This window comes from Cornus florida, unplaced genomic scaffold (assembly GCF_030987335.1).
Source record: "Cornus florida cultivar Cherokee Brave unplaced genomic scaffold, ASM3098733v1 CherokeeBrave_3.0.0_Hap2_Chr11, whole genome shotgun sequence".
Taxonomy (NCBI): domain Eukaryota; kingdom Viridiplantae; phylum Streptophyta; class Magnoliopsida; order Cornales; family Cornaceae; genus Cornus; species Cornus florida.
In genome coordinates, this window is record NW_026775581.1 from 123,476,652 (window position 1) to 123,501,181 (window position 24,530).

Sequence of the window (24,530 nt, forward strand, 5' to 3'; positions counted from 1 at the left end):
TATGGTTACTTTCTGCTGTTGTGGTAGTGACGGGGAGGTTGCGGCAATAGCTGGACAACAGAGGGAGTGTTACAGAGAGGAATGAAGGTGATATGTGTCTCTATATATATATATATATTTATATGATAGAGAAACAAATTAAATTGAGCCCCATAAAATATTTAAAGGAAAAAATTGTTGCCGGATCAAAAAATGAAACATGAAAAGAAATAGAGAAGAGAAAACATTTTGTTTATTTTTTATTATTTATTTATTTTTTTTGGGAGTATTTTAGATATTTTAATGGTTAAATTTACATAATGTCTTTATTTACACAAATTGAAACAATAGGAGGGTTAGAGAATTTTTCCTAATTAGATCAGTAAATTCATAAATGAAAGGGAAAACTGTACAAAAAGGCCGAAAGCAAGGCAAGAAGCCCAACAAGTCGGCAAACCCAAAAATACAAATAGTCCACCTATAAATGCCCTAGGACCAATACACCAACACAGGAGGTTGGGGCAACCAACAACAGATTGGAAAGACTCCAAGCTGTAGCAATGGCTCTCGAAGCTTATGGACACAATTGAAGATTAGTTTCTCTGTTACGTACAAAATATCATTTTCCAAAAAATAATTTACCACCATTCACTTGTTTAAATGTAAAATATTTTTCTAAGAAATGTATATACATGTTTAATTCTCGTAAAATATTTAAGAGAGAAAAAAAAAAATCTAACAAAAATAATTTTTTTTGATAAGTAAAATATAACAAAAATAACTTACTTAATCATTTTCGACAAATTATTTTACATGCATAAATTAGTTGTCAATCTTGGCCTAAATTATTTTTCCACAAAAAAAATAAAAATATATATTTTACTTTCCTAAATTTTTTTTTATAATGCGTCGAAATAAATGCCTTAATTTGAAAAAACTCACACGCCAGTTGAAAACCTGTCTATTTAATTTTTAAAATCGAGGACCCACTTAATTAGTTTTTCGTAAACGTGGAAAATGAAAAACAATATTATAGTACGTCGATTTTAAATTTTGTTGCTGAATAACTAAACCAAATACATTATGTAACAAATACGTACTTAACAGTTAACATTAGGGTGCTCTAAAATTCACCAGGACCAAGAGGATTTGTAAACAAAAACCCTAAGCCCCTCTCCCTTCCTGCAAGTTATTCAAAATCTCTCTCAAAATCTCTTTCTGCGACTGTGCCAACAGAACCATGGCGGAGCTGAAACTCTCGGAGATGCGAGACCTAACCCGAATTGAGCGCATAGGTGCACACTCCCACATCCGTGGTCTCGGCCTCGACTCAACCCTCGAGCCCCGCGTCGTCTCGGAGGGCATGGTGGGTCAGACCTCCGCCCGCAAGGCTGCCGGCGTCATCGTCCAGATGGTAAAAGACGGCAAGATTGCAGGCCGGGCCGTCCTCCTCGCCGGCCAGCCTGGCACCGGCAAGACCGCCATAGCCATGGGCATGGCCAAGTCCCTCGGCTTAGAAACCCCATTCGCAATGCTCGCCGGCAGCGAGCTCTTCTCGCTGGAGATGTCCAAGACCGAAGCCCTAATGCAAGCATTCCGTAAAGCTATCGGAGTTAGAATCAAGGAAGAGACCGAAGTGATTGAAGGCGAAGTTGTGGAAATCCAAATCGACCGTCCTGCAGTGGCCGGCGCAGCGTCGAAGACGGGGAAGTTGACGCTGAAGACGACGGAGATGGAGACAGTGTATGATTTGGGGGCAAAGATGATTGAGGCATTGGGGAAGGATAAGGTACAGAGTGGTGATGTGATTGCGATCGATAAGGCGTCTGGTAAGATCACAAAGCTTGGGAGGTCGTTCTCGAGGTCGAGGGACTACGATGCGATGGGACCGCAGACTAAATTTGTGCAGTGTCCGGACGGAGAGTTGCAGAAGCGGAAGGAGGTCGTGCATTGTGTTACTCTTCATGAGATTGATGTTATCAACAGCAGGTATTCACTTCTATTACTTACTGGTTTCAGTGTGCTTTTCCTTTATAAAGATGAAAATTTGTGCTTTAGAAGACCCCTTCGGTTATAAATTTTAGACTAAGTAACTCTGCTTTTATGTTTACTGAATTCTATAAAGATTTCAAATTTGAGGTTTGGGTATAGATAGCTTTCCCTGCTCGGATTAGTCATGCATTACTGCCATTGTATGGTTTTTCAGATAGTAAAATTAGCAGCATTATGGTATTTTGCCTTCTGGGTGTAGATGTAAGTTGTAACTAGCCATTATATTGTTTTTTTTTTTTTTTACTATCACTGACATTATTGCCACTTAATGTGATATCCCAGATTTCTATTTAGTTCATTATTTGTTGATCAGTGTCTAATGAAGTAAATTACTTCACACGGGAGTTGCAACAAAATCACACCACAATGGAAAAAACTGGGATGAATGACTTAAAGGCTTTGTGGAAATTTTGGTGAGTATGTAATTGGGTTGAGAGCAGTTAATGGTTTGGGAAAGAAAATTATTTTGGTGGTTTCTATGAATGGTGGTTAGCTCATGTGCCGTGGGGGGTGGGAAGAAGTTTGGACGTCGGATTAGTTTGGGAGTTTATGTGTAATAAGATATTGATTATTTCCTTGTTGATTGAGTTTAGGAGTAACGATGCTATGTTTTGTGGGATTGCTGGTTGCATTATTTGGCTAGAGTAATTGTGGATCTATTTTGTGCCTCGTGATATGAGCTATATGTCAGATATGAGGTTTAATGTCTTAATTTTGGTAAAGCTGCTCTTTCTCATCTTGGTTGGAACTTGAAAATGATATCTGACAATCTCTATAACCCTCATTTTTATCAAACTCGGTTTTTAGATTTTTATTCTCATATTTGACACCACATTTGTTATTTTACAATCTACATGAATCGAAAAGTTTACCATGCATATTTTTTTTTTTATCTAGATTCAAGTTAGGCATTTTTCTCTGTAGTTTGCAACTTGTATCAGTTAATGTGTTGAACACAGCAGGAGCAAGATTTTATAGGTCAGCTAAGCAGGAGTAAAATATTTTGGCATTTTGTTGATGTCCGCCATCCTGTAGTTTGGGTGACAAATTTCTTTGCTGGGTTCATATCCTCTTTCTGTTTTATCTTTCCTCATATTTTGAATACTTAAACTATAATTCAAGTGTGACATCCAGGGTGCTTCTCTATGGTCAAGTTCAAGTATATTCCAACTTGGCTTGATTAAATTGGAGGCTTTCTCATTGTTGCATTGATATTTTCATGTCAGTTGGATGGGTTTTATACTGTTCTTTCTATATTTTTCTCTAATCCCATCAAAATTACTAAATTTTGTCAAGTTTGGCCAAGTCAGTGGATTAATGCCTTAGAAAAAAGAAAAATATGTATAGCAGTTAATGATATCTGATTAGGATTTGGATATTGAGACTAGAATTGACTTGTTCAACTCAAGGTTGAAGCAAAATATTTAAGTTCACCTTGATTGGTTGGGTTTGAAGTTCTATTTGATGATTAAAATCATAAAATTTTGATATGATAAATGCTTGGTGGTTGATAAGATTTTTAAGTAATATCACCTAGGTTATTTTTTTTCTGTGGATGTACGTCTTATGTGAACTATATCTGTTCTGGCTTATAATGATGTCAATTTGTGCACAAAAGGCAAAGTCTATTAATAAGGTAAATGTTGAGATCTCTCTTTAAAATGTGGACTTTGAGGACAGATCACTAGAATGGAAAGGGTTAGAAGCTGTGACGAGGCTTTAAGTAGATAAAATGATAGTGATGCTACTACATCTGGTACACTTGATGATGATTCAGAGTTCCTGAGGAAACGGTCTCTATGTTACTATTTCTGATGCTAAATTACTGAGCTGCTGTACAACATTATTTGATTTAGGATGTTAAAGTTTCAGATAGTGTGAAATGTTTTTTTCTTGATGTGCTTATAGCGACATAAATGACTTTACTAGATCTGTGCTGGCATTCCTAAGTTATCTGTTTTTAGCCTTTTATAAACCGCCACTATGATTATATGATGTAGCCACTGAAATTGTGGAAGGTAGGCTTATGTACAGAGGAAAAACTAAATGGTAATATGTACACTGTATATCAAAATTTTCTTACATGGTGGTTAATTAGAGCCACACAAAATTATCTTTTTGGAATTAAGGCACACAAATTATTTCTATTTACTTACCCAAAAAAAAATTATTGCCACCAAATTTATGCTTGAAAAATTAAGTAATGATCATTTGAAGTAATTTATGGTGAGAGAATACCGTTTTGGAGCTTTTCCAAATGTTTAGCACCCCAATGATTACTTGCCAAGTTACAAGAAAAGAATGATAGGGATTGAACCATTTTTGGGCAATCAGTTTAAGTACTGCACAAGAAAGAGAAGCAATAGACAAGACCGGAATAATCAAATTATACTTCAAACCAATTTTAGACAAGGTTTCTTCAGGCAAGAGCATACAAGGCCCTAAGTTGTGTGCATTTTAGTAGGCTTGGGGCTCTGGAAAGCATGACTCTATCTTTTAATCAATTTAATCATATCATTTTCTTTTCTTTTCTTTTCATTAATTAATAACCATTGGCTAACATGCTCTATATCAAAGACCATATTGTTTAACAAGGAATGTAAAGCAAAGGTTGGAGTTGGGTAACGGAAGGGTTAGCAGGAGAGCCTTTACTATTTTAATGGGTTTGACTCCCATGCCGCAACAGGAGATTTTTCCATAATTCATATTATAACAATAGCAATATCTCCCAGCCCCCCTTTCCAACTTATCTTATTTGAGAACTAAGGAACCTAAATGAGAATCTATCCTGGGAGAGGTATCCAAAACTAGAGTTAGCGTTATTTGTTTCAGATATTTGGTTTTATTGAATTTCATGATTTTATGGTTGGCTACTCGTGTTAAATATTGTTCCTCATGCTCTATTTAAAATTTTTTTATGATAATATCGTATATGCTTAAGATTATATGAGTTTCCTTTTAATTATTATGCATTTGCAATATCTTAGTTGATATGCTAAAAAAAATTCTGTTTATTTTTTTTCAAAAACTAAATAAATTTATCTTGTATTAATATATTGAATCATTTCAGTTGTGCCTTGAATACATTTGCAAATTGAAAGAATACATGTGTATTTTTTTAGCTAACCGACTAAATTGATATGCTCATTTTGATGTTGATTAGTTGTATATTTTCTAAATTTCATATATAACTATATTTGTTGTGGGCAAACTACAATGACCTCCCCTGGGGTTTGGACTAATTGCAAATAAAGCTGAGGTTTGCATTTTCTTGCAGTGTGTTTCTCTGAGGTTTGCATTTTCTTGCAGTGTGTTTCTCTGAGGTTTGCCCCAATTTTGCAAAGACCTCCCCTCCGTACAAAAAGTAATACTTTTTTGTTAGAAAATTGGTTTAAAGTGACCAAAAGGCCCATCAGCTAAATGGAAAGACCCTATTACCCTTTTAGTTTCATGAAAAAAAATATATATTCTTGCATAAGTGGACCAATGTTAAATTAAATTAAACCCAAATGAAATTCAAATGCAAATGCAAATGCAAAGATCCCATTTTTTGTGGACAAAAATATCCTCAAGAAATAATGCCACATCATTTAAAAATGGACAATTTAAGTAATTTCAAAAGCCTAACTTCCCAGTCTTCTCCATCTATCTCTTCGTCCCCTCTCCTCTGAACGGAGACAACCACCATTAGCAGAATCCCCCATAAACACCACCACCATCCCCATCCAACAACCATCTCCACTCCCATAAACACCACCACATCTTCATGTCCTTGATGGTTAAATAAATATATATATACATACATACATACATATATATATATATATATATTTATTGAAGACCATTAATGAATATTTGAAGACCCATTTATTACTGTACCCAGTAATATATATTACTCACTTTCTCCCTATTTCCTCTGGGAAAAGAAAAGGAAAACGTATCATTCCAGTGTTTAATTATATATCATTGTTAATTGGGTTATATGTATATATATACAATTGTTCCTGTTCAAATTGGGTTCCATTGTTCTTTGTTCATTGGGTTATTGTTTTGGTTCCATCGTTCCACTGGCAGGCACAATACACAGCTGCCCAAACTGAATGGAGTAGCAATTTCCTACGTGTAGTCGTTGATGCGAATCTTTGCGCCAGTCTCTTCGTGGAGTTGGCGGATAATTGTGCCTTCTTTGCCGATGACGCTGCCGGTACGAGTCCCCGGTCACAGGTTGCGGAAGAGGGTGAGAGGAGGCGGTAGTTGCTTGAAGGTAAGGGATGAGGGAGGGGGACGATGGTGGTGGATGGTGGCGGTGGCGTTTGGTGGAACAAGTGGTTGTGTAGGGTTCGGTTCTGTCAACTATGGAGTGATCAAAGGGAGTTTTTGGGAAGAAATGAACAAAGCTTCGGTTAACACTTAGAGACGCAAATTGTGTGGTTGTGTGTTTAGGGGCAAAATATTCATTTTCTATTATTAGATATTTTGGCCTTTTTTTAACAAAGGGTAGATAAGTGAATTCACTACAAAATATGACATAGGGGGTCTTTGTAAAAAAATGACAAACCTTCGGTTTCTTTGCAATTAGTCAAAACCTTAGGGGAGGTCATTGTAGTTTACCCATTTGCATAGTTGTCAAAGGCGCCGAAGGCGCGCGCCTGAGGCGCAAGGCGCCTCCAGGCGCCAGGTTAGCGCCTTGAGTCTACTCAAGGCGGTTGGGTTATATAAGGCGTGCGCCTTTACGATCAAGGCGCGAGGCTACAGGCGCTAGAAAGGCGCGCCCCGCAAGAAACTTTTGTTTTTAACTTATTTTCCTTATTATTTTTTGTTTTGTTTGTGACTCTGTAGTCTGTAACTCTGTATTGTTATATTATTTGTATTTTGTGTTGTCTTATTTTAAACTTGAAAAGTTGAAAGCTCAAAGCCAAAGCCTATTGCAAGTTTGCAACATAAAAAACGAAAAAAAAAAGAGAAGCAAAGGAAAGAAGAACACAGACAGAGGCAGCGAAGTACTCACTCGGGACTCTCGGATCTGCGTCGGTTCTCTCCAGGTTAGTTCTTCTTCTTCTCTCCTTCTTCTCTCCTTCTCTCCTCCTTCTCTTCTTAGATTTGCCGGATCGGTGATTCGGTCAGATTTTTTTTTTTTTTCTTCTTCTTCTCTTCTCTCGAGTCTGGGCCCTGGGGCCTCTCGGCTCTTTCTTGCTAGACATTTTATGTCATTTATTTCTATTTTTCTTTTTCTTTTTATTTTTTTTATTTATTTTTTTGCCTCCAGTTTTATTCTTCTTTTTCTTTTTTTCTTTTTTTCTTCTTCTTTTCTTGAGTCTCGGCTCTCTCCTGGCAGATTTGTTTTTTTTTTTTTTTTTTTCTTCTTTTTATTTTTTTATTTATTTTTTGTTTCTCCAGTAATTTTTTTTTTTTTTCAGTCTCGGCTCTCTCCTGAGTCCCGAGTCCTGGCAGATTTTTTTTTCTCTCCTCTTCAGTCTCGGCTCTCTCCTGCCAGATTTTTTTTTTTTCTTCTTTTTATTATTATTATTTTTTTTTCTTACTCCAGTTTTTTTATTTTTTTTTTCATTTTTTTATTTTTTATTTATTTATTTGTGTGAGGTACTTTATATTAACCTGATTTATTTGTGTGAAAAGTTGTATTTGTTCCATTCTAACATGTTGTTGGTTTGAGGAAATGCATTGCACATTCAATATCCGATCATAGTTTAGGTCTGCATCGAGTGGTCTATTAGCATCCTTTGTTAACGGGACCATACCGGGCATGACCCTCTTTGTTTCAGCATGATCTCCCACTCGAAGCATAAGTTTTTAGGCGTGCACAGAGGCACGCAGCTCACTAGAAATATTTCAATACTAAACCGTTGGTAAACCGTATCCTTTCTTTAGGCGATCAAGTAAACAACAAAAATGTGTAGTATCGGGAGAATGAATAACAAACTGCAGTTTAACTGATATGTCAAAATGTTGTAACAAACATAGCAACTATGTGCATATTCTCTAATCCATATCAAACCAAATTTCTTGAAATGCGACAAAAGCAGAACATAGTCAAATCTTTCCTTTAGTCCTGCATTAAACAAGGGCATCCAGCGGCCAAGAGTGTTAAGAGTAGAGTCACAAAGTCTCCCCTATATTAGATCGAAGAACTGGAAAATATTACTTCAGATATTAGGCATTATAAGAATCGACTCAATGTGACACAATGAATTTTCCCAGTCAGTGTCTACTTAGAACATAATAATAATAATAATAATAATAAATTAAAATAAAACAAATGAAAAGTTAATAAATTATTCAATATCCGGATTTGCACATTCAGAGTTTACCATTTAATAATAATAATAAAATCATAGCATACGTCCAATTTGAGCTAGTGACCAAATTCTAATGAGAGTATGAGACCTTAAAGAATAATATTTTGTTTTTTGCATTCTGCCAAAGCTTTGTATTTATTTTTTTAAATTGAAATGTTAATATTGCTAATTGCTTTGAAGCTCTGTATTTATTTATTTATTTGCCAGAGTTGTTGCAAACACTGATTACATGATGCTATTATTTTGTTATTTTGAATTTGATTGTAGTTTGTACTTTAAAAGATGCCTAGTGATGGTTCAAGAAAGGATCCGGCATGGAATTACTCACATTTGGAGAATCCGAAAGATACAAATGCCGTCACTTGTAACTTTTGTGCAAAAGTTACAAAATGAGGTATTTATCGAGCTAAACAACACTTAGCTGGAGGGTATAGAAATGTGAGTGCATGCCCAAGATGCCCATCTAGTGTTAGAGAAGAAATCAAAGAGTACATGAGTAAGAAAAAGGAAGAAAAAGATCAAATGAATTTGTTACCTAGTGATGAAATTAATTTCATTGATGGAGAGGATGAGGATGACATTATGGAAGTTAACAATCGAGGAAAAAGGGTAGCCAGTGCAGGCAGTGCTAGTGTCAATTCCTCAAAGATGCAAAAGCAAAAGGGACCGATTGATTTATATTTCACTCCCAGACCGGAAATTGTGGTACAAAAAAGAAAGGAGGGGGGAAAACAAACAGCCATTAATGATGCATGCAAGAAAGAGTTGAGAGGAAGAGCGTGTGCTGCTTTTGCAAGGTGGATGTATGATGCAGGAATTGCATTCAATGCTGTTAAGTATGATAGCTTTGCCGAGGTTGTTGAAGCAATTGGACAATATGGTCCTGGCATGAAACCACCTAGTTATCATGAGGTGAGAGTTCCTTTGCTTAGGAAGGAATTGGATAATACCAATGCTTTAATGAATGACCATAGGGAGGAGTGGTCAAAATTTGGATGCTCGTTAATGGCAGATGGGTGGACAGACAAGAGAGGGAGAACATTGCTTAATTTCCTAGTAAATAGTCCAAGGGGAACCATGTTTATTGAGTCGATAGATACTTCTTCTTTTTCAAAGGATGGTGACAAGATGTTTGACTTACTTAATAAATTTGTCAACCGCATTAGAGTAGCAAATGTCATCCAAGTCGTCACAGATAGTGAGTCAAGCAATAAGTATGCCGGTAAGAATGTTCAATGTTTATAACTTTTAGAATTTACATTCTTTACAAATATATAATTTAAATCAAATTTGATTTACTCATTCTCTTTATATCATTTATTCTTTTTTCCGTTTGGTTTCAAATAGGGAGGATGTTAGAGAAAGAACACCCACATTTGTATTGGACCCCATGTGCTGCTCATTGCTTAGACTTAATGTTGGAAGACATTGGGAAAATATCGTCTATCTCTAGAACAATGCAGAGGGCAGTGGAGTTGAATAGTTATATTTATATGCGACCAAAGTTGTTGAACATTATGAGGAACTTTACTCACAAAAAGGAGTTGCTTAGGCCTGCTAAGACTCGATTTGCTACATGTTTCATCACATTATCAAGTATTCACAAGCAAAAGAATAACTTGAGAAAGATGTTTACTTCAGAAGAATGGAATCGTAGTAAATGGGCGAAAGAGGAAGCCGGTAAAAGAGTTGCTTCTTATGTTTTGATGCCTTCCTTTTGGAACAACATTGTCTTTAGCCTTAAGGTTTCCGGTCCTCTTATTCCGGTTTTGAGATTAGTTGATGGCGAGAGAAAGCCTCCCATGTGATACATTTATGTGGCTATGGATAGGGCTAAAGAAGCCATTGTAAAATCATTTGGGGGAGTAGAAGATAAATACTCAGATATTTTTGAAATAATTGATAAGAGGTGGAATGTTCAACTTCATCGCCCTTTGCATGCAGCAGGTTATTATTTGAATCCAGAATATTTTTATTCAAATTCGAAAATTGAAGAAGATGAAGAGATTGCAAAGGGTTTGTATGCATGCATTGCAAGGTTAGTCCCGGATGTCAAAGACCAAGACAAAATTACTGAGGAGCTGTCCTTATATTCTAAAGCTGAGGGCCTCTTTGGTAATCCCTTTGCTATTAGACAGAGAAGTACACGAGGACCAGGTAAAGTGGTAAAGTATATTAAGTTAGTATAGCTAAGTGTTAAAATTATTTTGACAATAGAGTCGATAGAAAGATGAAACTAAAGTTGCTAAACATCATTATTAATTTTTTTTTAATAGCCAATTGGTGGGAAGCTTATGGCAAGTCAACAAAACTTCTCCAAAAGTTTGCTATAAAGGTTTTAAGCCTTACTTGCAGTTCTTCTGGTTGTGAACGAAATTGGAGCGTGTTTGAGCATGTAAGTATATACTATTTACTAACTAGGTTTGTAATTTAATTGTTGAAAATTAAAAATTTAATTTTTTATACTTACTAGTTAAAGTTGAATTTATTGCAGCTTCATAACAAGAAAAGAAATAGGCTCGCTCAAACAACGTTGAATGATTTAGTGTTCATCAAATATAATAGAGCATTGAGGCGTCGATATAATATGCGTGACACTCTTGATCCCATTTTACTCGATGACATTGATGAGAGCAACGAGTGGTTGACGGGGAGGGTGGATGATTCTAATGCAGAACATGATCTAGTCTATGAAGATGATTCCTTGACATGGGGTGATGTTGCTAATTTTGCTGGTATTGGAGAGGCAAGCAGGCCGCAACGGTCTACTAGATCAAAATCTAGTTCTAGTTCACGGTTACCAACAAAAGGAGCAGGAAGTTTTTCAGTTCGACTTGTGGATGAGGATGAGGATGATTCAGATGAGATAGAAGAGGATCCTGAGAATTATGAATCATTTAGTGACGATCAAAATGATGTTATGCTTATTGATGACGAGGATGATATTTAGATTCATTGGTGTTGTCTTCTTAGGAAGAATGATGTTTATGTTTGTTTTACTTTTATCTTATACTTCTCCTTAGTTGACTTTTGCATCTTTATGTTAATATGTTTGATTATTCACTGTTTTGAACTCAAGTACTTGATTTACTTGGTTTTGGCATCTTTATGTTGAATATTTAACTTAAGTAATTCATTTAGTTGACTTTTACATCTTTCTATATATTATTGCATGATTTGCATTTTTAATACTTTATTGGGTGGGTTTTGTTTTTTTTTTTTTCCAACGTGCGCCTTGCTTCAGTCGGGCGCGCGCCTCGCCTTGCGCCTCAGGCTCCAGGAGGCATTTGCGCTTTTGTGCGCCTTGAGCCTTTAACAACTATGCCCATTTGTTATTCATATCTATCACACACGTGCTTTAATTTGCTTTGGTTTGCACTTTATGTATATTGATTTAGCTAACTCACTGAACAGGTATGCTGGAGAATTCTCTTTTTGATATTATCTAGTTTATATTGCATATGTAAAAATTTCAATGACATGCATACTTAAATATGCATTTCTATTGCACATGACTTTGTCTATTTGTGCTTGCGCATTACAATATGTATTGCTTTTAGTTCTAAAGACTATGCCATCAGACTACGCCTTGAGCCTTCGACAACTGTGAGTTCCGCTATGTTACATGGAGTGAGGTATGTGTATCGGGTGTGGGTTCATGTCTAAGTGTCAGACTCAATCTTAGGACATGCAAAAACGTGTCCATAGATTCGATACAGATATACACATATTGCGCATTTGAATACTTTAGATGTTGTACAACAGTATAAAGTCTAATGTTGTTGCATTTTTAGAATATACTCAATTATGATTTAAATTAAAGACCATGTAGTAAAAAGTGATTTTCACCTATTTCTAAAATAGGGAGCTCTTATCTACTATCAAATTTGATATTTTAATTAATTTTCACAAGTGAAAGATTGAAGTGTCCAATTTGGGTTTGGATGTTGAACACATATCCATACCATGTTGTGATGTGTTGATACGAGTACGTAAAGGGAGGTAAGAGGGTCCATGTAACTCTGGATTTCAGTTGATTGTAGTACTTACTTTTGAAGGTCACCCACAGGATTTTCATGGTTAAGGATTTTTCAGTCAGCCTTAGCTGACAGGATTGAGGCAGCTTTCCTAGCAGAGCTAATCCCAATCAGATCTTCCCTTTAGGTCTTACTCATCTTGTTCCAATCAACAAACTTACTTTTCCTTTAGTCAAGATATTATTAAATTGAAGAGACTTCCCTAATAAGTTTATCATTTATATATTGTATTTCAAAAGGGCTGAGGTTACAACTCGAACAAGGTGAAAGCTGTTGGAAGCATTTTGGCCAAGATCTTATATGTGATGTTGCAAAGAGAGATCTAGAGTGGGTGGTGGTTTCACAACTATCAATTTTGGGGATCAAGATGGAGAATTCTGTTGTTATCTCTGAAATTTCTAGTTGACATTGCTCAACTGATCTTGCTATGGATTATTTTGCAATAGACATTTGAAAGAAAAAAGGTCCGGGAACCATCAGGGACCAAAGTTCAGTTATAGGCAGGGTTTGTCAGTTGATATGTCATTGCTAAACTGGTTGCTGAAGTCCTCCTGAACATGGTTTTTGAGAACATCGTGATCAGAAGTCCAATTGCCTTTAGGGTCCTTTAAAGTTTTCACTTTATTTTCCCTTCTGCTGCTAATGATTTTCGAAATAGACACCTCCTGTTTTACTCCCCACAAGTGATCCACATTACTCTGGACCTTTGAAGTCAGTCCATTTCTTCTTGTTAGGGGATCTTACTATAAGATTTCCATGAAGTCTGTGTCTTCTTCCAAAAAGATTTCCAAGGAAGTCTAAACAGCTTAAAACCTAGTAGTGATTTTTCTCTTGTTTCTGAAAGAATTACCAAAATCATTTCTGTTCCATTCCTTCACTGTCTTCGGAAAGAAATAAGAAGCTACTACTGAATCATTGAGGATTTTTGGGAGATCTGTTGCCAGGTTTTCTCAAGTATTCCTTCAAATTGTTCATGGGCTGTCCAGGAAATTTGAGCCGAAAGGAATTTTTGTACTAGATATACTTGACAGTTGATGAAAAGAGGGTTAGGGCTTAATGAGTATACCCAGGCAAAGGACTATGAGTATCTTAGTTCTGTTATGTTTAGGATATGGATTGCCGATGACATTGAAAATGAAAGTAGGATGAAGATTTTTTTTTTTTTGATAAGTGAAAATTGGATGAAGATAGAAGCAATTACGAAAAAAAAATGCAAAGATTTAAGGTAGGCTTTAGATATGCATGTTGGTGATAGAACACTATAATTTGTGCATTTGTCTACTCTGTTTTTTGAGGAGTACAAGCATCTCTGTTAAAATTGCAGTCCTGAACTTGCATAAGTTTTGACTCCGATGAGAGTACTCTTAATCAACAGTATTGTACTGTCGAGGCAGATTATTTTTGGTCAAAATGCTCAAATTAGAGGAGACATGCATGTTGGTGATAGAACGTGGGACAGAAGTCAGAAGCTACAGAATCATCGAGGATTTTGGGGGTTCTGTTGCCAGACTTGCTCTACGATTCCATCAAATTGTTCGTGGGCTGTCCAGGAAATTTGAGGGGTGAAAGGATTGTTTGAATTAGACATACTGGACAGTTGATGAGGAGAGAGTTGGGACTTAATGAGTAATAACTAGACAAAGGACTATTATGAGTATTTTAGTTCATAGTTGACAGGGTGTTGTTTTTTTATGTTGGGATAAAGGCATATACTATATGATTTTCCTTATAAATAGTTTGTGGATGCACCTCGCAAGTGACAGTTTCTGTTTTAATGTGATTTTTTTTTTTTTTTTTCCCCATAAATTTTAATGTGATGTTTGTTATAACAAAATAGAGTATTTATTCTTTGATGACCATTGTGACATTTGGTGACCTTCTACATTTAGAAGTACTACCGAAATGTTGTGGGTTTATATATATATAATATGTCCATTGCTGGTGCTTTCTAGTTATTAATTTTTTTTTTTTCTTTTACAAATCTACTCAGTTCAACCTTTACCCTTTCTTCTCTCATTTTATCGTCTCTCAATCAGAACACAGGGATTTCTAGCTCTTTTCACTGGTGATACTGGTGAAATCCGTGCTGAAGTGAGGGAACAAATTGACACGAAGGTTGCAGAGTGGAGGGAGGAAGGGAAGGCAGAGATTGTGCCTGGTGTTCTCTTCATTGATGAAGTGCACATGCTTGACATCGAGTGCTTTTCTTTCTTAAACCGTGCTTTGGAGAACGATATGGCACCTATACTGGTTGTTGCTACCAACAGAGGGATCACTACAATCCGAGGCACAAACTACAAATCCCCACATGGGATTCCAATCGATTTCCTTGATCGCCTGTTAATCATTTCCACACAGCCTTATACAGAAGAAGACATCCGCAAAATTTTGGACATTAGAGGCCAAGAGGAAGACGTGGAAATGTCCGAAGATGCAAAGGTTTTACTGACAAAGATTGGGGTAGATACATCCCTGAGATATGCCATCCACCTCATCACATCTGCTGCGTTGGCCTGCCAGAAGCGCAAGGGAAAGGTTGTGGAGATGGAGGACATCAGTCGAGTTTACGAGCTGTTTTGGGATGTAAAGAGATCGACACAATACTTGATGGAATATCAGAGTCAGTATATGTTCAACGAAGTGCCAACGGGAGAGGGGGACGAGGATGAAGCCAATGCCATGGTTTCTTGAGAAATTCCTGTGACCGGAGATGTTTATGATATTATATGTCATGTCATGCTTTGTTAGTTTCAGGCTGCACCAACTTATTTAGATGGGCTATAGTGTGCTTACCATGTACAAGTCTGTATGGACAAAACACAATGAGTTAAACAAATGTTGATTATTTTTCTGTATACATATTCCTTTTGATCTCCTTCTGTAGCGGAATTATTCAAAGGTAGTTCGTATAGTTTTTCTACTACGAAGTATGAACCGTTGTGCTTCAGTTTTGCTTCCTTGGACAGGAATGAGGTTTGTGTCTTGGTAGTCGATGTCAAGAATTATGTTTGATCCGACCATTTCGTGGCGAAGTACTGTGTTATCCGAGAACGTACCATGTTTCGAGACTGACTTCTCTTATAATATTCAAATTTGCAATAAGGTTAGCACCTTGAGCAATTATGCCTTGCCTTTTTGTAGCCGAATGTATGAAAAACGCTTTACAAACTCGATCAATGCCTCGTATATTTGAACCATGCTTTAAACTAATTAATATACACTATGAAATAATATTAAAAAACTACAGTAATTAATATACACTGGAGAGGCACCTATGCAAATTCTATATAAGAATTAAAAATATGCATTTCTTTTCTTTTTCTTTTTATACTCCGAAAAGTAGCCATGTTCTCTCTCTCATGCGGGAAAATCAAACGGCACAGATGAAACGGAGGAAAGATCCAGTAGGTCCTGGTGCACGAATCCATAACGACGAAGCACCTGATTATCCGCAAAATTCAAAGCTCTCTCCAACCCCTTCCAGCACGAATCACCACCGTACGCCGGGTTGTGGTCCCCACTACACGGTTGACAGCCCGTGAAGTGCGTGATAAACGGCCTCCGTCCAGTTTCCTTCCAGTAGCCGGCTTCGTCCAGATGCCTCTCCCACAGCGCACCGTAGCCCTCGCTCACCTTCTCTGCATGTCGCCTCCTTAACCTGCGCACAACTTTCTCAATCCCCGCGTACTTATCGGTAATGTTGTAAAGTGTCCCCACTAACCCCACCCAGTACCCTTGAAAGCAGTATTGATTCTCCAAATAAATCTTGGTCGCCCACGTGTCCTTCCCTTCCAACATCAAATAAACCAGAGCCGACTGATCGTCCGACTCTGGGTATTCCTTGTCCTTGAGCGCTGATTTGAAGGTCTCACCCCATTTCTCATAGTTTGGTGTTTGTGGGCCCATGCTGGCCCAAACCTCCATGAAGTCTATCGACCATTGACAGTTTCGGATAAGTAAAACCCCCGCGTTTAGCCCAACCCAGCTCCGATGTTCGTAGATCAAACCGGGCCATCCGTCCACCACGAGGTTGTGATCTTTGTACTTCTCCAAAGGAAGCTTGAAGTCCATGTCGGTGAACACGGCGTCCGAGTCGACCCACCAGATCCACTCAGCCTCCGGGTGGGCCACCATCGTGGCCCGAACCACCGGTATTTTGGCCCAAAAAGAGTGCATATTCGGGTGCAAAAGGGCGTTGTTGTAGAAGATATCGTAGCCGTGGATTCGGCAGTAGTCAACCTTATTCTTGAACAATCTCAACAGGAAATGATCACCGATCGGATTACGACAAGCCGACGGCTGTGATCCGCTGACTACGAAAACCCGATCACGTGCTCCGGCGACATATGACGGATGATGCATCAGCCACTCACGTCTCTTCTCATCCCACCCTTTGATTGGTTTCCCAATCGAATAGCTGAGATTGGGGTCGTCGTAGAATGTGGTCTCAGGTGGGTCGTGGATTAGGTTAACGCCCTGCGCCCCATCGGCGCAATCTTTAGTCCCGACGAGCTCTGATGCTAAATTGCTCCTGTGTTTAGCCAATAACCTTGAAAAATGATGCCAAGGCTCAAATGAACAAATAGCCCAAACCAATAAAAGAGCCACCAAAACTCCACCAACAAAGCGTAATCTAAAAAACGACGCCACTTTGTTCTGAAACGTGAATTTCGCCATGGAAGGTGTCTGAAACTTAGACACCTTCCTCGACGCAACTCTAAATCTTGAAAGCATTATTAAAAAGAAAGTATTAAATGCATGTGTTCGTGTTGAATGTCAAGAATCAAACTATAAATGGAATTATTTGGTGTATAAAAAATCAGATATTGAGAGAATAATCAAAACTGGTTAATGGGCCAATAACACTGGTAGGTGAAATCAAATTCCAAGTTTGACTTGGCATATATATGATCAAATTAAGTAAAGTAATTAACACATGGGATGCTAAAAACCAAAATCTTTTATAACTTTTACGCAATCTCTACAAGCTATAGATACAAAGCACGTGTTTGTGTGCATATCAACCAAAAACTAGTATTGAGGGTCGTCTTCTTAATCTTAGAGTAATAACAAAAATAGCGATGAACAAGAATTCATCGAGAGTGATTTGTGTTTAGCAGCACATGAATGGTGCTTTTAACCAGCTTGGAATTTAATTTCACAAAGCAAGTTGGACAAGGACGTGAAGGCAGATATATAAGCAATATAATAAAAAACCAACTATAATCATATATATATACACACACAGTAACTTAATTTGGCAGAGAGTTCAACAGAGAAGAATAAAGAATATGAGAATATACAAAGAAGATAATCAGAAAGATATGTCCGGTTCTTCAAGCAACCGTCAACAGCCGCCCTTCCAACCTCTCACAAATATCCAAATCGTCTCCAACGTCCACAATCAACTCCAGAATAAACCACTCAATTGACCATAGATCCACAAAAATCGTGAGTAAAAAATTGACCCGAGTCATGGTTGCATTTTTTGTGCAGTCAAAATCGCGCCATTCATTAGATTTTGTAGAGCAACCCAAATACCGTACATATCGTTCGTTCAATATTTTATTTGCCATAGGTTTTTTTTGGTAAACAGGAGGGAAAAGTGGTTTTTTTTTTTTTTTTTTTTTTTTTTTTTTTTTTCGGTAAATTAAGAAAAGAAAAAGGTGAATTTGTAACAAGAGGGTTGGAACTTGGAACTATATTTGTTGTGGAGAAATTTTTTTGTTAAGTATATATTATTCATAATTTATTTTTAAAAATTTTATTGGATTACCGTATTTGTATAGTAATTTATTAATTACCATGACTTTTTTATAACATTAATTCTCATTCCCGTCGTTTTCCATATATATATATGTATATATATATATATATATATATATATATATATATATATATATTTTAATACCAAATTAACTAAAGTCACAATTAGTCATTTATTTGTGCACTTGGATTTAATTTGGAGAGACACCAGATAGCAGTAGGAAAAAAATCTCTCCAGTTAGTATGCTCAGTGAGCATATAATAATGGTCATTAACTCCACATCTTCAACATAGTCTTGTCATCACCAAATCAATAAGTTAAGAAAGAAATTTACTTTTATTTTACCTTATGTAAAAAACTCCACTCTATGTGTTATATTTTATACAATATATTATAAAGATAAAGACTATATTATTATATAATTTAACTTTACTTTTTAACTAAAATTAAAACGCAAAATAACTTCACTTTAAAACAATTCAACAAAAATTAAAATATGTACACAGAAGATGTTATTCAAACAAAATTATAAAGAAAAATAAATCATAAAAGAGAAAAAAAATTATTACCAAATAGAGTATAAGTCTCAAATTTTAATTGAGAAGTTGAATATTATTTTTATTCGTATAAGAGAAAAAAAATTATTACCATAATTAAATATGTGTTTCATTATTTACAAAACCCATCCCCGTTTAATATACCGTTTTGAACAAAATGAAGGTAGTTATCCTAAATGAAAATGGAAATGGAGATGAACCTCAAACTGTCATGTTACCATCCCTTAGCATGAACTATTAGGATGGACCAATGGAGTAATAACAAGAAATATCCAACTAAATGGCTAAGAATTCAAACTTTTGAACGAAGAAGAAAGAAATAAAAATAAGAAATTAGGTTAATTGACATTAACATCTACCTAACCGTTTTCAAACAGACATAATTAGACGTGACCAAGAAAGATCCCTAGGGACAGTTTTTCTATTTTTAATACCATAATAATAAATAAATAATCTGGGCCTTCTTCAGATCGGCCCAGTGCATGCCCAAAGTACCAAAATTTGGCCCAGGTCAAGCCCTGCCAGTCTGCCACTGCCTGTCATGGACTCAACTGTGGAGGTCCATTTTTTTCCTTGGGTATGGGTGAGATCAATCTAGGCCAATGTGGGCTTTCTTAAGACATTGGTGACCAAAAGCCTGGCTGGGCTGTTAAATAATGTACAATAGAATTATCCATCAAATTTTAAAATGGGTTAAGTGCAAAAAAAAAAAAACCCTCATTATATAAAATTGTGCAAAAAATACCTCTATTAGAAGAAACAAACACATATAACTCCTTGTATTATCCATCTTTTGAGCAAATTGCCCGCAACTGAATAAATTTGATGAAAAATAGTTGTTGGTGATCTCATTTTTTCTAAAAATCCAAAAGTACCATTTTTATGTAACAAGAATGTCTCTACCAATTTTGTATATATTTGAACAGTGAATGGGTTTGTTTGGATATACTTGAAGACCTATCCAAAAAACTATCTCTCTAATATTATTTTTCTCTTTAAAATATCTATATATTGTCGCTTAGCAATTTGTTTCTAAGAAGACATCATTTTTTTTATTTTTTATGATACTATATTTTATTTAGTTTGTCAAGTGAGATTCTAGCATCTGTACATCATTTATTTATTTATTTTTTATTTTTAGAATATTATTTATTTCAAAATATATATATAGAAACATGATCTGTGATACCCCTCGGATCCGAGACACAGGTTGATCAGGCCCAGGCCCAAACCCAAGGGAATATCAAACAATTAATATTTTATAATGAACACGGAATACAAAATAAATTAAGAAATGAAATTAAAGTTGGAAGGAACTAAAAATAGAATTCGCAAAATATTATAATTATTAAAATCCATCAAACCCAAACTCCAAAACTCCATCAGTTTACAACTTGGGAATCCATCTCTAGTGGACCCCTATTAAACATCCAAACGGAAGATAGAACAACTGTAATAAACGTCCAGAAATAAAATTATAGAGAGAGCCCTACATCGTCGGAAGAGTGAATAGAGACCTCTGCTCAGCACGAACACGTCTAAGCCTGGAACTGTCGTGTACCTGAAAAATAGAAGCGGGTCAGGCCCATGCGCAAGTTCTATACTACTACAATCCAAACAGAGGCCCGATACGCATGTACATCCTAAACAATTCAACAATAGCTAATAGTCCGTAAATATATATATATAGTCACACTAAAGGACTTTCACTGGATTACAGGCCGGTCTCAACCTGAATAGAGGTAACATGCTAAAACGCACACGAAGTGGGCATATGTACCTATACCTAAATAGGGTACACCTCCAACCATCGTAGCCAGCTACACATCCCGATGCATATACGCTCCCTAGCTATCGGTCCTGAGGCTCAAGCTCATACCGAGGCACCATAACAGTACATATATAAAATCCATCCAAAATCCCTGGTATTGCCGCTCAACAAGCAGTTGCCATGACAATACAAATCCACGGAATTAATTTTTAGTTAATCCCATCCTTATTCCAAGTAGGTGGGTAATGGTATTGTTTTAAAAACCAAACCCATCCTTAGTATGCCACCGTCCCATACCGGTGCCTACGTTCCAATCCTCCAGTAGTCAATAATACCAATAAATCAAGTATATATCAACTAAATTCCAACATCCAACATTCAATGTTAGCAGTAATAAAATAAGCATTGATAAACAGGGTTACAACAACAACATATACATGCCCAATTTAAGTTGTTCCCTTTAGTCTGATATAAAGACAGAATTAATTAAAACTTTCATTTAACACCTTACAAATGACATACAGATATGTAGGGTATGTATCACAAAATCCTAACCTCCACAGTTGATACTAATTGTGATAATGTAAACATCAAAACAATATTCACAGTATGTATGTAGACATGCTCAAATTATAGTGTTCCACAAAACCGATCTAGTGTTAAACTCAAATCCTCCTAATATTTAAGTTCCAACAGTTGCTATTACAGAAGTTAAGATAGCTATCATCTAGACCCATCCTTCCAATAATTTATACTAGCAGTGGTAAGGAAAAACGTGAACCACAGAACCATAATGCATCCACAAACATGCTTAGTCTAGGTTGAACAAGCATACAACACTACTGTAACTACCAGTTTCATAGCAAAACAGATATCATTTTAGTTTGGTTTAATCTTCATTAATCTTGAAATCATTTAAGAGTGCAAAGAGTATGAAGCCTAAGGGAAAGAGTAAGGATAGAATCTTGCCTCAGAAATTTTTGTTCAAAGTTTCAACGTCGTCTTCTTAAAAAATCCCGGCGAGTTCCAAAACCCGGTTACTGTTTACGGGCACGAAACACTATTCCCGAACTCAAAATCTGATCTCCACCGTTCAGATTGTGCGACACTGAGTTATGAACCTATCCTCCAAATTTCAGCTCGATCAGACCACGGACGAAGCGGGATCGGATGTTTGATGAAATCTGGGCAGAATGGAAAAAAACCTGTGCGACCTGGTTACTGTTCATGAGTACGAATCACTGTTCCCGAGGTCAAACTCTGATCTTCACCGTTCAGATTGTGCGTCACTGAGTCGTGAACCTCTCCTCCAAAATTCAGCTCGATCGGACCACGGACGAAGCGGGATCGGATGTTTGATCAAACCTTGGCAGAATGTGAAAAACTGCGTTTTTCCTTCTCCACTTCCACAAAACGTGTGCTTTGTTTAAAAAAAACCCTACACAGACGTCTACCTTATACTTATAGAGTTTTCCTACACCCTAGGTTCATTTAAGTCCAACTCACAATCCTAACCGACCCATCCAATTAACGTAGAAACTTACGACGGCTATAATATAAAACCCTAATTTAAACTGTAATTAAAACCCTAGTTAGATATATTTACCTATTTACCCTATTCACCATTAAATACTTAACAAATAATTTAATTGAATAAAATAATAATTTGTAAACCCAATTAAACTAAATAAGACACACATAAAATAAGACACACATAGAATAATTAAACCAATTACACTTAAACCATTAATGCCAATTAAATAATTAAAACACTAACAAGTAATTCCAATCAAATAACTAAACCAATTATACTTAAACCATTAATGCCAATTAAATAATTAAAACACTAACATGTAATTCCAAATCAAATAACTAAAAATAAATATCATTTAAATAAATTAAATCACCACAAAAGAAAACAATTAAGCACCTAATAAAAAAATAATGACACATAATCAAATAAAATGCACTTAAATAATAAATTAAATACCATTAAATACCAGGAATATCCTTTTTAAAATTAGAAGTATTACATCTTTCTTACAAATATTCTTAATTTTCTAATTCTATAACTTCTATATATTTTCCTTCCATTTGTTGAACTCTCATTCTCTAAGAAAATATAGCATCTTTCTCTAAAATTTCTCTGTATTATCTCTCTCTAAAACAGTGCATCTAGAATCTGTTGGAAATGGGGGCATTAAAATCATAAACTTTAGATGAGATTTTGAATAGATTTTGTTAAGAATTGTTTGCGAATCTATAGACGAGCGCGTTCTTCTCCGCAAGGAGATGAATGTGATATATTTATTTTCTCAAATCCGTTTTCAATTGAATGAGAAATTAGCTCCAAAGTAAGGTGTTTGATAAGACTAAATGGGTTTGCAAAATGTGGAAAGTGATTGCCCCACATCAGAAAAATATTAAACTTTAAAGGCTCCATGAGGCCTATATAAATCCCCCATTGGGTTCATTCCAAAGTACTCCAATTCAGAATCATTTTCTCTAATTCTGAATTATCTCCTTCCTCTCTCTTCGTCTATAAGTGTCTGAGTCAGAGAGTACTACACCGAGCCGATTCACCTACTACGGAAGGAAGTAAAAGTTGTATCATAGCTGATAGACGCCACTGAGTCCGATAAATTTTTATTTTATAATATTAATTATACTGAGTCCGATAAATTTTTATTTTATAATATTAATTATACGTATACACATATTATATTTATGCATAATATTTAAATAGTAATATTATAGTGTATAGTATACTTAGATCATATTTTTGGACTAAAATTTTAAGACAAATTCGATTTATATTATAGTTTAATTAGAGCTTAATTTACGTAGTATTTGGTATCTTAATTAAAGTATATGTCAAAGCATATTTATCTCTTACAATGAGTATTCTTCCTCACCGGTCAATGTAGAAAATGGTGATCTCGCCTACCACGGTATGATGTATGGTTTTCTTTCACTTTCAAAATTCATCACCACCAAACAATTTGATACTGAACAGATTCAATTGGCACACTGAAGCTAGAATTTACAAGTTGTCAATATATTTTGTCCGACAAACTAAAAACATGTTCTGAATCATTAGTATCGTGTGATAATTAATCGTCTAGTTTCAGTCAGAAGAAGACTGTGAATCTTGTCTCTTCTCCAATTATTTACTATTTATTTTTTTCCTTCCCTTTTATGGGTAAAGCAAACCACAACAGTTCACATTTTGCATGTGCATGTATCTTGCATAGGCTCCGGTGTACACATATAACAGAAAAGAAACAAGATGATAGCATTAATTACGAGTGAAAAGAAAAAAACAGAATAATAATCATTTATATTTATATTTAGATAGGTGAGAGAAAAAGGAGATAATAGTATTTTTGTTTGGATAAAATAGAGAGAAAAAATAATAATGATAATAAGAATAATAATAACCAAATTAATATTATACATTTTTAATTAGATTGAATATGGGCGGAATATCAATTTTTTCCTTTTAACTTTCGAGGACAATTTTGTAATTATAAAAATATTACTTAATACTTTATCATTGTTCTTCTTATTTTCTCATTTTTCGTTCAATAGCACTTGAAGGATAAGGAGGAATAGCTATCCCTCCAAATCCCTCCCTATTCTTTCTTTTCTCTCTACTAAAACCATCCAAACAGTGACCAAACACCCTTTATTTATCATTTTCTTTCTTTCCTAATCCCTCCAAATCATCACATCCAAACGAAAATGTTTTTACATGCTAATCATCATCACCTCTATTAAATAAAATCAAAATATTTTCACTTCATTTGATTACCATTTTGACCTAGTGTAACGGGTGAGTGCTTGTTAAATAGTGTTGCATACCTACTTATTTATATCCCTATCACATTTCATCTAGATCCGATATGAGACAAATACCTCTTGTAACATTTTTCCCTATCCGAACTCACAATGCCCTCGTTGCGGTCGGACCACCCTGCCTACTCGGGTAGCTCACCTGGATGCCTTCTCAGTCAGGCATTTGGTGTGACACCCGAACAGGGACTGGGTCTG

At 35.8% G+C, this 24,530-nt stretch overlaps 4 protein-coding genes across 4 annotated transcripts; 3 read left to right on the forward strand and 1 right to left on the reverse strand.

Annotated features, from left to right (window-relative positions):
- The first annotated feature begins 1,076 nt into the window (after positions 1-1,076).
- On the forward strand, positions 1,077-15,237 carry LOC132287098 (uncharacterized). Its single transcript, XM_059789600.1, has 2 exons — positions 1,077-1,968; positions 14,419-15,237. Exons 1-2 carry the CDS (start codon positions 1,220-1,222, stop codon positions 15,071-15,073), a joined length of 1,404 nt encoding a protein of 467 aa, XP_059645583.1. The 5' UTR covers positions 1,077-1,219; the 3' UTR covers positions 15,074-15,237.
- LOC132287100 (uncharacterized) lies at positions 8,838-10,154 on the forward strand. Its single transcript, XM_059789603.1, has 2 exons — positions 8,838-9,567; positions 9,693-10,154. The coding sequence occupies exons 1-2, from the start codon at positions 8,838-8,840 to the stop codon at positions 10,151-10,153; spliced, it is 1,191 nt and encodes a 396-aa protein (XP_059645586.1). The 3' UTR covers position 10,154.
- LOC132287101 (uncharacterized) lies at positions 10,154-14,353 on the forward strand. Its single transcript, XM_059789604.1, has 3 exons — positions 10,154-10,502; positions 10,622-10,740; positions 10,840-14,353. Exons 1-3 carry the CDS (start codon positions 10,169-10,171, stop codon positions 11,293-11,295), a joined length of 909 nt encoding a protein of 302 aa, XP_059645587.1. The 5' UTR covers positions 10,154-10,168; the 3' UTR covers positions 11,296-14,353.
- Positions 15,238-15,542: 305 nt separating the features above from the next.
- On the reverse strand, positions 15,543-17,582 carry LOC132287099 (galactomannan galactosyltransferase 1-like). The gene has a single exon (XM_059789602.1). The coding sequence runs from the start codon at positions 17,114-17,116 to the stop codon at positions 15,740-15,742; it is 1,377 nt and encodes a 458-aa protein (XP_059645585.1). The 5' UTR covers positions 17,117-17,582; the 3' UTR covers positions 15,543-15,739.
- Positions 17,583-24,530: the final 6,948 nt, after the last annotated feature.

Coding starts and splice junctions, on each gene's coding strand:
- LOC132287101 (XM_059789604.1), top strand. CDS start 10,169: ATGGATAGGGCTAAAGAAGCCATTGTAAAATCATTTGGGGGAGTAGAA. Junction 10,503..10,621: donor GAGAAGTACACGAGGACCAG/GTAAAGTGGTAA, acceptor TTTTTTTAATAG/CCAATTGGTGGGAAGCTTAT. Junction 10,741..10,839: donor ATTGGAGCGTGTTTGAGCAT/GTAAGTATATAC, acceptor AATTTATTGCAG/CTTCATAACAAGAAAAGAAA.
- LOC132287098 (XM_059789600.1), top strand. CDS start 1,220: ATGGCGGAGCTGAAACTCTCGGAGATGCGAGACCTAACCCGAATTGAG. Junction 1,969..14,418: donor ATTGATGTTATCAACAGCAG/GTATTCACTTCT, acceptor TCTCTCAATCAG/AACACAGGGATTTCTAGCTC.
- LOC132287100 (XM_059789603.1), top strand. CDS start 8,838: ATGAGTAAGAAAAAGGAAGAAAAAGATCAAATGAATTTGTTACCTAGT. Junction 9,568..9,692: donor GTCAAGCAATAAGTATGCCG/GTAAGAATGTTC, acceptor GGTTTCAAATAG/GGAGGATGTTAGAGAAAGAA.
- LOC132287099 (XM_059789602.1), bottom strand. CDS start 17,116: ATGCTTTCAAGATTTAGAGTTGCGTCGAGGAAGGTGTCTAAGTTTCAG.